Source organism: Rhyacophila brunnea, unplaced genomic scaffold, assembly GCF_057557595.1.
Source record: "Rhyacophila brunnea isolate RB1 unplaced genomic scaffold, BYU_Rbru_1.0 scaffold_2, whole genome shotgun sequence".
NCBI classification, from domain to species: domain Eukaryota; kingdom Metazoa; phylum Arthropoda; class Insecta; order Trichoptera; family Rhyacophilidae; genus Rhyacophila; species Rhyacophila brunnea.
Window position 1 is genome coordinate 58330086 of NW_028232859.1, and position 17822 is coordinate 58347907.

The following is a 17822-nucleotide window of genomic DNA, read 5'->3' on the forward strand; positions in this document are numbered from 1 at the left end:
CTTTGGTCCCCCCTTTTTGATTAATTCAGCAGCTATCATATCAATACCAGGAGCTTTATTATTTTGGCATCATGCTGGCAATGAACAAGGAGAACATGACGATGAAATGGTATATCATACAGCGGAAGAAATCATTGAAGAACCTACGCTGAATTAAGTAAAGCAGACACTAAGGGGGCTAAAAAATAACAAAGCTCCTGTGGGTTTATTCTATACCTATCGACCGCTAAAGTGATAATGTGATAAATAGTATCAAACTTAGGGTAGGTTTGTATCAAAATATTAGCACTTATTGTAACAATTACACGAAGTTGGTTTTTATTGTTGCAATAAGTGCTATATTTTAACAGCACCTATTTTACTGCTGTTAAAATAAAGCACTTATTGCAACAATAAAAACCAACTTCGTGTAATTGTTACAATAAGTGCTAATATTTTGATACAAACCTACCCTAAGTTAGATACTATTTATCACTTTAGCGTTCGATAAGTATAGAATAGACCCACTGGTGTTGATATGATAGCTGCTGAATAAAAATATATTTAATCTATTTTTATTTAATGAAATGTCTTTCATTCAATAATAACCTCTTCATTTTACAGATGGCGTGGTGCTGATCGATCCGGAGTATGTGAAAGAGCGCAAGGTCTTCGGCCATGTGCTCGCCGCATTCCGGTACGGCAGAGAGGACCTGGACGTATTGGGGCTCACCTTCCGCAAAGATCTTTACCTGGCCGCAGAGCAAATTTTTCCCGTTCCTCCAGGGGGAGGGGGAGGTGCTGCAGCGGTGGGTGGCGGAGGGGTGAGACGGCCCCTCACGCGACTCCAGGAGAGGCTGGTCCGAAAGCTCGGGCCATGTGCTTTTCCATTTTACTTCGAACTACCGCCTCACTGCCCTGCCAGCGTAACTCTTCAGCCGGCACCCGGGGACACAGGGAAACCATGCGGTGTGGATTACGAGCTGAAGGCTTTTGTGGCTGAATCGCAGGATGATAAACCTCATAAAAGGTTAGTCTTTCTATATTAGTCATATAAACCTTGCTGTTGATTTTACTTTACTGTGCATCTAAAGAATTATGTCTACTGTTCCAACCATGAAAAATGTTCTTTTAAGCTCTTAATAATGGAAGGCTTTCTTATTTCAGACAACAAGATATGTTAAGCTTGCTACGGTTGAATCTGTAATATGAACTGACTTGCACTTGATTTAATCTTTAGTCATAGTAACTGGTTTTTTTTAGAATGTAGTAGATTTCAATATTCTTTCTACATTACTATTACATAAGAATAAATCAAATTAAATTTTTTGTTGACGTTTGTTTCAGAAATTCCGTTCGCCTAGCAATTCGTAAGATAATGTATGCGCCTAGCAAACAAGGGGAGCAGCCGTCAGTGGAAGTGTCCAAAGAATTCATGATGAGTCCCAATAAACTCTATCTGGAGGCATCCCTTGACAAGGAGGTAACATTAAACATGAATCATCTGACTTTGTTTTATATTTCCAACAAAAACACAATGATTCATATGAATATGCCTAGTATACATACCTTCGTATCCGTTTCTCGGAAACATTAGAATATCATTTTGTATTACCATTAGAAAAAGGCATCGATGAATCATGAAATTTTTTAAGAATGATTTGAAAATAAGTTTATTCTTCAATTAATTATTATTGTATAATAGATCTAACCTAACCTAACCTAATGTACCGACAACGCGATATAGAAAGGTGCATACTGAACATGGTGCGTAAGGACAAAAATACAGTAATTGAATAATGGAACAAACATGGCTATGCGATGTTTGCTATATACCTTAATTGGAAATAGGACATATTATAATATAGCCTGAATAATCACTGAATAAATCTAGTTATGTGATTCTCAAGAGGTAGAAAATGTTCGAAATGTAGATATGGAGGCCGTTGGATTGACAAAATTTCTGTGGATGTACTTGACATTGTAGGGCTGGGAATAATTGAATCAGCTCGAATATGACTTTTTGCAGCCATGGATTGATTCAGTTTAATGATGATGATGATGAATCTTTATTATATTCTATGATCGTAGTTATTATACCAATTATTAATTCTATGAGCATTCAATCTGCTTAATCTACAAACCGGCTAACTCCATTTGGGCAAATTGTTCAGGAAATAGAAAAAAACTTAATAATTTAACTATCGAGCGGAATTTAACAATTTCAAAAATACCCTTTTTTTTTTTTTTTAAATAATCTGCACTATGAATAATGTTTACTCTATTTTAGCTTCCCTTTTATATATAAAGAAAATTTATAAAAAGAGTGGAGTTGTTCAATTTACGATTTGTGTGAAAAACGATAACGCATTTATTTATAGGTTTAGGAGTTTGAAATTTTGTCTCAGCATATAAAACATGCTTATGACAAAATACCATCAAAATCTCATTTTTGGTTAAAAGTGGAGTTAGCTGGTTTGCAGATTAAGCAGTCGTAATTATTGATACCAAATAATATTTATTATATTATCATAATGCCTAAATCCCCCATCAAAAATCCTCCAATCGACAGAGTTGGGAATATAATGATATTATTGTAACTGTAAATGAGTCAAGGCTAGACCAGGATGCATGCACGCACAGCGAAACAAACAAAAAGAAAGTTACCGTTATCTGTTTTCTGGGCGAACGAAGGATTGAGAGTAGGTACGGTACGGGCAGTCGGTATCCTACCCTTGAGCCTTGAACGTCGCCTGTAAATACGATTTGCCACTTTTTTGCGCCAAAGCGTGCATTTACAAATGTTATTATAATTAATTGTTACTTGTTAAGCGAAATATACTTACAATGTCCCTGAATCAGTGTTTTTAATAAGTGGAAAAGTATACATCAACACCCTACGTAAACCCATACTCGTCATTATCAATTTGGTCACTTTTAGGTCATTATGTTTTACCTGCTACCTACTTTTATTCTCCAATGAGTCTATTAAGTAGTATTAATATATATATATAATAATTAGTATTAAAAGTATTGGACTGAAGCGATATTTGTTAACTAGCCCAATTCTATTACTGAATATAAACCCCTGATTTAACAAAATTCATTTTTAAATTGCTCACATTTCCCATTTCAGTTGTACCACCACGGAGAGAATATTGCAGTAAATGTGCACATTGCCAACAATAGTAACAGAACAGTGAAGAGGATTAAGGTTTCCGTACGGCAATTCGCCGACATCTGCCTCTTTTCGACGGCACAGTACAAATGCACGGTGGCCGAGGCCGAGAGCGAGTAAGTCCTGAAACCATAGATAACCGATCACTAAATCTCTTGCTAGATGGAATGAGCATAGATATCTGTAGTTGTGCTATGAATACACTCAATCTTAAAACAATTTATTAGATTCCTGCATTTCAACGTGTCTCTCTCATTTTCATTTGGTTAGATTTATGCATTAGGGGAACAATTAACAATTTAATAAATGCTTCTTGGACAGTAAAATGTAAATAAATTAATAAGTCACAGCTCTCTGTCAGAATGGCTATTATGTTGACATTGCACATGGTTCCTTGTTGAATCATAAATAACAAATGTGTTTTTATATTACTCAGATGGTGTGTCAAAGTTCAGGTAAACAGCTATTTGAAATAGGAAGTAAATAGTAAATATCTTGTCTTTACAGAACATAACTTGAAAAATTCACTTGATTCCCTTTTGCATGATTTATCCAATTGAAGCTAAACTTGGTCCATTAGTAAGGATTAAGAAACAAGTCCCAATTCAAATTTATTGGATATAAATAATATGATTCACAATCCCAAATGGCATTTCAAATTTCTCCCATGTGATTTTAATGCAATCAAATATTTTGTAGATGTCCCTATGTGGCTTGAAAGTAGTGTTAGGGATCCCCCATTTAAATATTAATAAACATTAATTTTGCCCTTTATTTTTCTGATTATGTATATCATTTGACATTCAGTCAAATTACTAAATCAAATTTGAAAATAAAATTAATAGTAAACTATTCTTGCCATAGACAAGTAACAAATTCAATTTATTGACAGTTCTGTAATGTTGTGTGTGATAGGGAAATAATGACAGGAGAGATTCGAAAATATAGAAATCCCTTTGCGGGTCTATTCGGGGGCTCACGGAATCGTGAAACGTGAGTACCGACTTGCTCAGAATGTTTACCCGTCTAACCCGTACTCACCGCATCCCCAATGAAATAATCTCCTACCAAGGACATAATTATTAATACACACCCCTACTCTTGGCTGATAAGTTTCTTTGTTCTAAGAATATGTAACATTACATTAGTTTCATAATTATTTTATATATTATCTCAAAGTTCATTTGGCAGTGTGAGTGAGTACATACCTATGCGTATATCTGTTGAATAATATCTAATTACTAAAAAGACTTTTATTTTCAAAGAAGTATGCTGATTTTTATTTCAATAAAGATTTTCATATTTTTTAGCCAAAAATAATAATATCATTATTCCTAAATACGTTTTTCCCTGTATTTATAGTTACTATTATTATTTAATCAATAACAACCCTAATATTTCTTTTATTTCAAAATACTTGGACAATTAAATTGAAAGATACGCGTATTGACTTTTTTAAAGTTCAAATAATACTTCTTTGCGTAATTACATAATTATTCTCTTTCAATATATTTTTTGTGTTGCATGGGTTTGACAATATATTATTAGATTATTTAAAATGATTGAAGTACATAATTAATATGCTGTTTTACAGGTGGAACTAAATTCATAATTTTACAACAATGTGTATTTTTATAAATTCATCAATTTATTATCAATAATTGAAATTGTGTAAATTAGTTAATATTGATTTTCCATTTCTGACTATTTGTTTATAAAAAAGAAACATTTGATCTGATCACCTTTTGATTAGGTACCTACGTATAGTACTTTGTTGAAAAAAATATACTCATCAATAGTTTAAAATATGAGGCTATTAATTTCAGAGTCACTAACTTTCATTTTTACTTTTCTTAATTCTGATTTTGAAAGTACTTTTCCATCATATTTGTATTCATAAAATATCAAATCCAGCTTTTTTCCATAGTTAAATGTAATTAAACCTGAGGTTGAAAACGTCCTAAATTTGTTTGACTTTTTTGCTATTGTCTCTAAATTATCAACTCTGAAACTAACTGCCTCATATACATACATATTCACAAGATTTTTTGAGTATTATAAAAATATGCAGTAAATTTTAATATTTCCAACAACTTACGTTAAATTTAATAAAGCCGCCAGTATATTACAAGATTTTAATTTCATGAAGACATAATAAATTTTTTTGTAAATTTTTTTTAATTCGAGCTGTTGTAATTAATTTAATTTTAAACGTTTATTCCAGAAATGTTTACATTCCGGCGATTGGTTATAATTTTTTTGTTTCTGATATTAATATGACAAGTAAGTTGACAGGGCAAACAGAGTGGACGCCGGCGCGCGATAGTTAATGATCCTGAGCCGGGTTATGAGCGTTATTGTGGTAATAATTGCAGCGTGGGGTGTCCAGTGGCTCCGGGCTTCACCCTGAGTAAAGTGTTTGCTCTGCGGCCGCAGTTGGCCGACAACAAGGACAAGCGGGGGCTGGCACTGGACGGGCAGCTCAAACACGAAGACACCAATCTCGCCTCATCCACAGTGTGAGCCATTCGTGCACCCCACCAGGCGCTCTCATGCCCCCTTCGCCGGCTCTCTCTTTCTCGCGACAGCTCTGCAGTCACCTGTCTATTGAAAATGACATCCAACATTTATCATTCAATCAGTATCGATCAGTGGCGAAGACTTGTTGGCAATATGTTAGAGATGGAAGATTATAACAAATAAAAAGAATTACAATATATTCTATCATTTTCGATGTAACTCAAAAAATGAACTAAAATATTCTGTTTATTTTATATATTATTTTTGTACAGAAACTGAGTTTTACATATTTCTGGGAAGTGCAGCACTAAATACTTACATTCATATAAATATTAGTTTCAATTACAGACTCAATATTTTCAAAATATTTAAAGGTGTCGCTTGTTACCCATAGTGGCCATCTTTGAAACTGTGGGCTTGATCCGACAGCGGGCAAAATAAATGTTATTTTCCAATATAGGTATGTTTATCAAGTGCAAGGTCCCATTGACTTGAGCAAATACGAGTCGGAATGAACATAGTTAAGTTTACTGAAAGTGTCACTAGTTTCTATTTTTATAATTTTATAACTTTCGGATGGAATAACTTTGTAGATATTATAACTAATTTATTTTTATGAGTCAAGGTAAACGTTAAATAAGTCTTTGCCACTGGCACCAGTATTTTAAATATTCTTTTATAAAATTGAAATTAATACTATGATTATCAAAGATTACAATATAACATCAAAAAGATATATATAATTTGATATACTCATATATAAATGGCGTTATGCTGAGACAGGCCGGCCGGGTGTCAGAGAATGAGGGAGGCAGGTGAACAGTGGGGGTGTGGGGCCGTGGATAGCGGCGCAGTGGTGTCGGTGTATTGTTTCTTGTTTTGCCCTGACATCCCGTAGTGTCCCTCCGGTAGCCGGGCAGTGCTCGCATCTCTCCGAACTTGTCGCTTTTCCAGCAGTCTCTCTCTCCCTCGTATAGCTTTGCCCACCACAGATTCGGTATGACTCGTACCTAAAATATTCAACGTGCCAATCAACTCTATCACAGACTAAAATACCTACACTGTAAGAAACTTATTATAATCATGCCATTTTTTTTAAATATTGTAAATATCTTAATCAGTCAAAACTTGTACTGAATGTTGTTTGAAATTATAAACATTGTTGTAATCAAAGTATTTTCTCTATTTGAAGTCTCCAAAAGTATATTTTAGTTAATTTATTCTCAGGTTTCTTTTTAGTTCATTATTTCATCGTGCAATGTGGTATATTAACTCGAGGCTAAAGCCTCGTATAAACCTATAGACATCGGCCTGGAAACAATTAATAAACAAATGTATAACAACTATTCAAAAGTTGTATGAAAACATTTAAAATGTTATTAATACGAATGCCCATGCCCTTTCCGTTGTGGATGCAAAACAGGATATGTAAATAGGCAAGTGTGGACATGTTTGCAGGAAAATATTTACTCTTTCATCAGAAGTTCTGACGTGTGGTGTCATGAAGTGTTGTTTTGATTAAAGTGAGGAAATTTTAGATGAGAATTGCTGACACTGATGGCACGTGGAGCCCCAAGCGCTTACTGATTTAGGGCTGTCTACGATAAACATCAAACCAAACAACTATATAAATATTTTATTATATTTTTTTTACAAAATAGTTAGCTTTAATACATTCTACTAATTTGCGCAAACAGAATGACATACACGTATCAGCCTTCGTGTATTATGATAGAATTTATTATGGTGTTAAAATAAGTACAGTAGTAGAGTTGTGCAGAATTGATTTTTTTAATCTGTAAAACAACTTTCTGTTAAAGTGAGTGGTTTCTGTGCTTCAAGTAGAACCGCCTCTGGTTGAAGAAGTGTTTTAGCATGGTGAATATTTTACGCGACGAGTCATACGTAAGCTGCCGTCGGCGGACTTATACCGTAGAAACTAAAGTATTGGCTTGTTTCTTTTTTTGGTTTTGGTTTGCGTTGTTGCGTGATTGTGGTGGTGGTGACACCTGGTCGTGACGCCGGGCGCGGCTCAAAGGGAGGGGTGCCCCATCGGGCCGGGCTTTACGCTCAGCAAAATATTCAGCGTCACGCCCCTGCTGGCCAACAACAAGGACAAGTGGGGGTTGGCCCTTGACGGACAGCTCAAACACGAGGACACCAACCTCGCCTCCAGCACGCTGTAAGTCCGCCCCGCCCACTTTCACTCTTCACTCACAAACCTCCATCCCATACACCCTCTTCCTCACACTCCTGCATTTCTTCCCTCACTTGACAATGTGATGGAGCAAATGTTTATAGAAACAAATATTACTTTGTCTGCATGAAATCAAATAGTGAAGTTATCAAGAAGAAATTTCTTTCTCTTATCACAATTAATCCCAAGCTACAAGACGAAATTCAGTTTTGGTCAATCTAAATTATCATACTTTATCTAAATTCTAAATTCCTTCTCGACATATATATAACCATATAAACAGTCATAAAGTGACAATGAATATCACGAAAAAGGACCAGTATTGTAAAGAAAACCATTGAAAATTAAAATAAAGAACATGAAACTAAAACATGCCATTTTGCATTTTGCTAAAATAGCGTGAAAAAATCATAATTACCTAGACAAAATAATAAGGTGATGTCAATATCATTACGCTGACACATCCTCATGCTATATATTTGGTAAACTCCACATTCTTTGAATGGTGATATAGACTGACAAATTTAACTTGAAATTCGTTAGTTTGACGAACAAATACCTCGTAATACTCACATACGACACTAGCATTGAGTTATAGTTGTCGGTCTCTAGTAGATGGGATTTAGCTTATATTGTACTGTTTTTAAAACCAGTGAATTTAACCAGTAGTTCAAGGGTATGGCTAATCACTGCTCCTCGATAAAGTTATTTGAGATACCTCCACAATGAAAGCCTATTTATGTGTCTTAGGAAAACATAACATAGATTAATTTTATAACAATTAATGACTGTAGTGTTAGGAATAGGCCTGCATATTTATGGGTTTTTTTAGAATCATCTCTGCGTTCAGAGTATGGTTTGTTGATGTAATGATATAATATATAGGTATTATATTATATGGGTTACATAATAAATGTGTTTGATATATCATGTAAAATTAACTGTGTCATCCATTGCGAGTATCCATTCCTCTTATATTTTAGTTAATTCCGCTTCTGTATTGCTTTTGACTTCCCAACACTTAGTTGCACAAACTTTCTTTTTTATTTGTTTTTCATTTCAATGTAGTCATTGTTTAATTATTGGTGTATTAGTAGTAGTGTAGTAGAATGTAGTATCATTCTATGGATATAAATAACATAGCTATAAGCCGATATCCGGAGTCAACTAAAAATTAGATACAATGAACATCAGATGTATCATAGTCTATATAGAAAATTTGTACTTGAAAAAGAAAAAAAACCATTATACTTAGAGGAAATATTATCTTATTATTCAATTTATTATAAAAAAAATGTCTACCAATCTTTAAAGTTAAACAGTAAATAGTGTATCTGCAACAATCATTAAATAATTTGATTAGTATAGTACAGCGATGGCGAACCTTTTTCATGCGTACGTACCAAAAACAAAAAACAAGTACTCCATATTAGTAGTATTAATTTATCATTATAAATTTACAGGTATTTATATTTTATTAGCGTTAAATGATATGAATGTGAATAAGATGTTTGTTCTTACGCATGCATGATATCACGCAAAATCATCGAAAATTACACATACTGGTGAAAACCCAATTAAATGCGATGTTTATAATTATACAATTTGACAACTTAGATGGTTAACATCCATTTAAATCTGATGTCATATATGAGAAGATTTAACCACTTAAAAACCCTTACACGAACTAGGATAAACCATTCAATGCAATGTTAATACATACATTCATTGGGAAGCAGAAAGTATTATCGCCTAAAAATATATAATAGTGAAGAACTGTTTAAATCAGATGGTTATTCACTATAAATAATGATAACGTCCAGTATTGCAAGTGTAATGAAGATAAATTAACATTATTTTTCTAATATATATATATATATAAATTATGCAATTCTTTTGCGTGACAACGGAATTTCCGTGAGTGCCACAGATGGCACGCATGCATAGGTTCGCCACCACTGGTATAGTATATTATATTAATGTAAAAATTGCCCTATAAGAAAGTATTTCCACTTAATTTTCCAGCCATTATCTTCACACATAAAATTCGTTGACTAAAATATGTGCTTCTGGATTTTTTTGTCTTTGGTGTATTCCTTTTGTTTAGTTTCTTATGTGCCTTTGTTTAAAAATATGTGTAGCATCGTAGTATTATAGATTTACACTAATGGAAACATCTTACTATAATAGAAAACTACTATTATATTCATAACCCCCTATTTGTGTGACACATTAGTTTAGGTAACGATTCAGAAACAAGAAATTTACATCTGTACAACACCTATTCACTAATAGACTTAATACATACAAAGTCGACTGAGAAATTCGTGTTTATTTTAATGGGGTGATGTATTTTTATCACTTTTAATTTATTGTTTTATATATTAAAGGTTATTAATGGGAAGATGACACATTTTTTATGAAATATTCTTTTATGCCTTCTATCCATTCTGGATGCCGCCGGGGTCGGATTACATTTATGACACTAGTTAAGTGTCTAAGTACCTACCTAATTGGTGTTTTTCCTGAAAAAGTATCCTCGCATATGGTTGAAATTCCATGTAAAAATCCAAGGTTTGTGAAGTCGGTAGGTACTTACCAGCGTTCATTACAATAAACAACTTCTTTTGTAGTTTATGAATGCCATACTTGTTTCGGGGAAAAATTATAATTGTGTATTTTTGTTTGAATTGCGACTTTTTGTGTTCCGTTCATTTAAAAATACCTATTCTCTGATATAACGAGTAACGCTTATAACAAGCAAATTCAGTCGGTCCCATCTTCCTCGTAATAACCAAGTTCGACTGTATTACAGTTTGTCTATGATTGTGTTCATAAATTCAACCCATTAAAATAAATGAAAATATCGCATGCTTAATAATATTTCTCAATTCCATCAGTAGGTAGCGTAGCAATGATTTGTTTTTACAATTCAAACAAGACAACCATTGGTTTAATAAAATATTATAAATTTATTGTTCTCTCCAAATTTAAAAGTGGCGTTATTTTACTGTTTTAAAATTAACGCTTTTATTTTCCATAGGTCTCGCTCTCTGATCGATGGGGAATATAGGTATAATTAATTTGGAGAAATTTCAGTAATCTTGAAGCATAATGTACATTTTTTATGAGCAAATTATGTGTTTTTTTTTTATTTCCATAGATCTTTTAACGGTAATCTTACCCTAAGCTTTCCTAGTACTGCTTGCGTAAATGTTTTAGAATGCCAAAATTTAATTTTTTTTTTCGTCTTGTTGATATGTATAAATAAAAATAGAAAGGAAACAGTAAACTAGTTGTTTCCTTTAAAATATTTTCAGTCAAACTAAACGAATTCAAGATTTAATAATTAATTAACGTAATATACGGTTTTCGCGTGCATGGATTTACTGCTAACAGTATGTATTATTGCGGCCATAACAAGAAAATGCATATATGTAAACATGTATTATCCTGCAAGTTGCAAGATTGCATGCTTGAATTACAATCACGCGACATTTGGGATTTGTTCTATATCTGCGCATGTGCAGTAGAACGATAGTGGCGAACCTGCTGGTAAAAAATGAACTACACTGCGCACTCATTTTGAGGTTAACCGATTTTCACGACCTGTCACATAGTCCTATAAAATGACAACATCGCGTCTCGCTTACTCTTGAAGAATGAAATTGGCGAGACAGTCAGCACTTTTACATGTAAACAGTTATTATTGCGATAGTTTAAAATACACACTATTGCTGCAAGTAAATACATGCACGTGTACAGGCGCTATAATATTGTACACGCATGAATACTTCTGACTATCCAACTAATACCCTTACCTACTCATGATAAATAAATAAATTATTATTACTTCGATTCACAACTTATTCACAACGTTTAACATTTGATATACATGATATCATTTATATCTACCACATTTTAAAATCCACCCTAAAATCTGGATTGATTATATTGAGTGGTAATGCCAATAAAAAATAACTGTCCCATTCTTTAACTAATTTCAGATAGCAATCAATTTGAAAGTAGTAGTATTATGAAGCAGTGAAATATTGTACTTTAATAGTACTAATTAGTAGCTGTTTATTAAGATATGAATGGATACATATATATATATATATATTTTTTTTTTAAACGCTTTCATAAGTTTGTAGTAAATTAGTTGCATTTGTTTTGCTATTGAAACAATTTCATTTATAAAAATCATAATACTTTTACAGCAAAAATCTGTCAAAGAAAGCATTGTTATAAAATATCATTGATGTTCATACTGTTTCAATATACTTTTGCATGATTTACTTATTATTTTCTACATTCAGTTGTCCTTTATTTGCTACATATATAATGTGATATTGTTTTTACAGATAATACCCATTTGACTTTGAATATCCGTTGAAACATTTTTTGTTTCTATTTCTATCATTAATCCTATCCTATCCTATTGTTTTATTCAACGGGATTAATTAACAGCATTGTATATCTATTGATTGAGCAATGTATCCAAGGGCAACGCGTTACTAATGCTATTCACTAGTTATCGGGGAAAGTCTCATGGACAGTATGTACCTAAGGACAGCCCAAGTATTCCAAATTCGAAAATATTTTTATTGAACCGCAACACAGTTGTAGCCGATTATTCGATACATTGAAAAATTGTTTGTTTTAACATCTCAAAACTATTCTTTTCTACTATCTTGTGAATACAGTAAAACTTCGATGTGGCGGACTAATTCAGGTGACGAGGTGACTTATTGAACAAAACAAAGATATAATTGTATACAAACACAAAAAAAATCTATTAACATGTCAGAACCACCATGGCAAGTGTGTGTTAAAATTGCTGCAGAATATCGATCATTGTTTACAAGCGAGGACTCAACAACATGCAGGTCTGAAATTTTATCCGTTAAATCAATTTCCGCAAAGTCGAGGTTTTATTGTATTTGAACAGTCTCTGAATATTGTATTGATTATTTGTGCATATAATATTGTAGATTAATAATAACACCATTATTTTAACGAAAAAATGTCCTATAACATTGTGTAGTGTTGTACCAAAGGTTCCTAAAGATAATTGTTTTAGTGTAAGTTAAAAGTATTTTGTTTCTGAAGATAATAATTATTATTCATTTCAATCTGAAGACATGTTTTGTAATGTTCAAAATTATTGATAGAAGGGAAAGCTATCTAACTTTCTATTAGTCTACAATAACAAACAAATGTGTTGCTATTTTGCTGTGAAGGAATTTTAATTGAACACCACTGCATTAATTGCATAGATATTTTAGAAAACATAAAAGTTTTCATATAAACTTCTCTTGGTTTCTAAATACAAAATGCTGTCCAATTTCGATTCGAAAGTAGCATCCATAATCCGAAACATCCATCACTTCCTGCCTGTCCTAATTTTTCAAAGGTATTTTAAACACAAAATGACAAATGAGTTGATTTATTATAATTTTCATACTCGCATCCAAAACTCATGAAATTTGTTCTATAATGTGGTGGTGACTAATGAAATATATATCTAAAGATGCCTTTTGTATTGTGTGTATATACTTATTTATTTTTACCATCTTGTAGAGTTGCCGATCCGTCACAAAGGGAAAATCTTGGTATCATTGTCCAGTACAAAGTGAAAGTCAAACTTTGCTTAGGAGCATTAGGCGGGTAAGTTCGCATATTATTTCTAATCTTGAACATTTTATTTATTACTCTAAGACCCGTTTCACACGAGAAACTGTGTGGCGCCACCGGCGTGGCGAGATTCCGCATTTATATATAAATGAACGCGACACTCTTTGTGTCCCCATCTGAATGCTAGTTAGACACAACGCACAGTTTAGTGTAAATGTGGAATTTCGCCATGCTAGTGGCGCTACACAGTTTCCCATGTGAAACGGGTCTTATTGTATTTTTAATAACGCTGCGTTTGGTGGTGAACTGTGTTACCCCACATAAATTTTTTGAAGCTTACACATCGTTGTTACAGATCAAAATAGTAGTTTTATTACATTTCTTTCTCTCTATAAGTACAATTTGTTGATTGTTTTTTATAGTGATTTGGTAGCAGAGTTGCCGTTCATTCTGATGCACCCGAAACCTGAAGAGGAAGCACCTCCCGCACGTTCCGTGGTAACCGCAGATCGGCCAGCACCCGAGGTCCCAGTCGACACTAACCTCATTCAATTGGATGCGTAAGTTACTCTACCAATTAATACAATAGTTTTATTGTTAATCGTGATTTAAATCATGACAGCATATTTTTGGAAATAACAGTCTAACAAAGGTTTTCAGAAACATTATTTATTTATTTACAAAAGGTGCATGCAAAAGAATATAATAATACAACAAAATACAAATTACCATTAAATTAGAAATAAACAAGGAAAAAGTTCAATAAAACAAGTTGAGTAGTACACAACAAAAAAAAGTTCATTTCCTATAGTGCTTGAGTGCCATGTCAATAGAAGAACTATTGGGAAGAGAATGAATCCTTGGTATTGCAGATTGAATAGAAAATTTGGATCTTGAATGTCAGCATTAAAGGGTCACAACTTTTAGTGAACAGATTTTTTAACGAAACATGTTTTTCGATATATCGCTTGCCTGAGGTACCGTCAAATGGGGTTATTCCGCCCATTAAGTATAATTCCGCCTATTAAAAAATATTTTGTTTGTATGGCCACTACTTTCTTTTACACTCGGGTAGACAAAATATTTCTTTATAACTTTATTCTCAATTATTGTCAGTTAGTCATATTGTACATTTTAAACATCTATAACTTTACGTTAGTTAATATAAAACTTGACTTTTGTAAATGGTGTGTGCATATGCAGTTACGCCAACTGTCAAAAAATCATCATTTATCTACCAAAAATACAAAAGGTACGATATTGATATTTTTACTCTCCATTCCATTATATGTTAGCAATTAGAATGCATAGCTATATTTAAAGACTTCAAATACGCCAGGCGGACTTGTACCGAAGAGCGACATGAAGTTTTGGGGTTATTCCGCCTGGGTAGGGTCGTCAAAACACCTTTTTAATAGTATTATTTTCAATATCAATAAATATAATAAATAGTCAATTATTTATTAGTAGAATATGAAAATAGGTATTACAACACAATTATTATTATTTGTTCGTTAATAAACCAATTTGATAGAAGCATGATGAAATTGATATTGGCGTCTTATAAAATTGTACAAAAAGTACTAAAATATAAAAATACACATAAGCATAATAATTGTATTTTTGCACATCCCTAAGTTCAATCTACAAAATGTATGCATGTATCAGTGAAACAAGGGTAATTCCGCCTAGAAAATTTTGACAATGCAAAAACACAAAAAATATGAATGTAGATGGACTATGGTATTTAACATGTTTGCAGCATGTGTTATGAGTATTATTCTACTACATTGCTGTTCCCTCGTAACAGTGATAATGAGTTAGATGGATTTTTTTAAAGTAGGCAGAATAACCCCGAGACTGTGTAATTACGCCTACATATTTGTATCAGTAAAATTAATGTATTAGAATCTAGATAAATAATATTAACTATTTTTAAAAATTGCAGTTAAGTATGTATAACCATAAAAACCACATAACAATGGATAGGTAGTACAAAAAAAAATCAGAAAATACAAATTGACAACACGCCGTAGAAAAGCCAGGCGGAATGACCCCGTTTGACGCTACCAAAAAGTCCCAGGCCAATTAATTTCACATTTTAAAAGAAAAGAGATATACTTACATAAAAACACTGAAAATTTACTATGATGTATAAAAAGTTCACATTAGCATAACTGGTAATATGTAATAAGATAATTAGTACCTACTTGAAAAGATTGATTTTTAATGGTTATAAAATTTGTATGTTGTTTTCTGCTCCTCAGGGATGAATCATACAACGGGCAAGACCACGATGACGACATCATCTTTGAAGATTTTGCACGGCTGCGGTTGAAAGGGGGAGAGCCAGAAGCTTGAACAACTCTCCGACACGTCAACAAACTAATTCAGTTAGGATTCCGAGAGGGCCACCACGACCGCCACATTCATGAAACTCTCGCTAAGTACAGCTAGAAAGTCATCTTCTCAAGCAATTTTGTGTCCGTGGATGCACTGAGGACTTGCAAACGTCACGCGGGGGGGCCCCTCACCGGGCGGCCTGACTCGAATTCTTCTCTAACAGAATTAACTGATTGTCAATTTTTTTATCTGCGAATCTATCTATACGTATATACTATACTTGGTATTCTTTTTGTATATAAATTGTTTTATAAATTACGGATTGTTTTATACATATTTTATTCCATATACTTCTCTTGTGATATATATAGGGATGTAAGTAATATCTGAAAATTGATTTGTACAGTCTCGTTTTCACCTTTGTACGGCGGACTAAGGACCGAAGATGCAGCGACCCGCGTGTCGCCCTTCCAGCATGTAGCGTGTTTGTATAATGAAATGAAAATATGTTGTCCATATTGGATGTAATAATATTATTACTCGGTTAAATCAGGACCTTAGTATGTGCGGTTTCAGATTAAACTTGTACTGTTTGCATTACATGTTATGTGATAACATTAATTGATATTATAAACTCGTCGCGTATTTTCTCCTTTCAATTTTAACACAAAATCTGTCTAGTATTTTAATGAGTTTAGTTTCAAGTTTCACCCATTAATTTTATCCCTTGTGGCAAGTGTTTTAATTCTGATGTACATGTGGTTACTTCTTTTATTTACATTCTCAAAAGAACTGCATGCTTTTTTTATGAATTATTTGGTTGACTGTAGTCATTCTTACTTTCAATATCGCTTTGAATGTTTTCCGTACTGATTATAGGGAGACCAGAGAGATGCGTGATAGAGAATTGTATGAATATCTTCCTAAATGACGTTTGCATTCATTTCTTTACTAGATGTTTAGGTAGGTCAAACAATAGTCAGTATATTATAACCTTTTACGTGTCATGATCATTTTCATAATGCATTATGGTAATAATGTTCTTTCAGTGGTCATTTTGATTTTACGGCTGTCAGAAAAATGATTTTTTTTACAGTTTTTAATTTTAAAAGTAATTTTTTAACCAATTTATAATGCACAAATTATTATAAAATATTTATTGATAGCTTTAAATGCCATTGATGTTTTATTTAAAGTGTAGCATTTTACTTGAACAATCACGAAATATAAAAGGGAAGCCTTGTTTATAAAATCTTTTAGTCTTATCCATTTTTTTCTGCACAAGAAAGCATAAACTATATGTATTCGTTTTATATTCTAACTTATTTTATAAAAAGTTTATTTTCTATCATTTATCGATATGAAGTATATTTTTGAGGGTAATGGATGCCAGATGAGTTACTTGTATGTAAAAAAAATTATTTAAGAATACATGTATATAATTATTAATCACATACATATAATAAAAATAATGCTAGTAAGTTTAGTAGCAAAATGTATGTCTCTATCAAACGTTTACTAGAGGCAAATTACAATATTTCTTTTCTAACCTCATACTACATGCCAAAGCACAAAAATAGTAATGTATTTTATTATAATATCGATGTCAGCTGCTTTAAAAAATGCAGACGCATACTAGTATATTATTATTTAATTTTGTCACAGTTCAAAAGTATCTGAACATTTTATTTCATTAGGTAACAGCACAATTTAACTTTTTTTCTAATTTAAGGCTGTCTATACGTATAACAAATGTCTCTATTGTACTTTTGTATGTTTTGTACAACTCGATTTAGATAATTTTCAATACATTTAAAAGATACCTACCTGTTTTAAAACTAAACAATTAATTTTTACCCAAAGTTTCATACCAACTTCAATAAGTACTTTATTGAAAAGGACAACTACATACATACCAATAATAAATTCCGTACCAAATCTCAATATTACTATGTAGGTTAAGGTGCG

The 17822-nt window shown here is 32.6% G+C and overlaps 1 protein-coding gene across 5 annotated transcripts in view; it reads left to right on the forward strand.

Annotated features, from left to right (window-relative positions):
- Positions 1 to 17426, forward strand: part of krz (beta-arrestin protein kurtz) — a 393216-nt gene extending 375790 nt beyond the window's left edge. For 2 of the 5 annotated variants that reach the window (XM_085946994.1, XM_085946995.1), the window contains 8 exons: positions 604 to 1009; positions 1327 to 1462; positions 3116 to 3273; positions 4073 to 4150; positions 7716 to 7859; positions 13458 to 13544; positions 13934 to 14071; positions 15779 to 17426. In XM_085946994.1, coding sequence (XP_085803120.1) covers positions 604 to 1009; positions 1327 to 1462; positions 3116 to 3273; positions 4073 to 4150; positions 7716 to 7859; positions 13458 to 13544; positions 13934 to 14071; positions 15779 to 15872 — 1241 coding nt within the window. In that variant the 3' untranslated portion in view covers positions 15873 to 17426. Of the gene's footprint in view, positions 1 to 603; positions 1010 to 1326; positions 1463 to 3115; positions 3274 to 4072; positions 4151 to 5532; positions 5677 to 7715; positions 7860 to 10917; positions 10948 to 13457; positions 13545 to 13933; positions 14072 to 15778 lie in introns of all 5 variants that reach the window. The other 3 variants (XM_085946996.1, XM_085946998.1, XM_085946997.1) reach the window with 3 other exon arrangements.
- Positions 17427 to 17822: the final 396 nt, after the last annotated feature.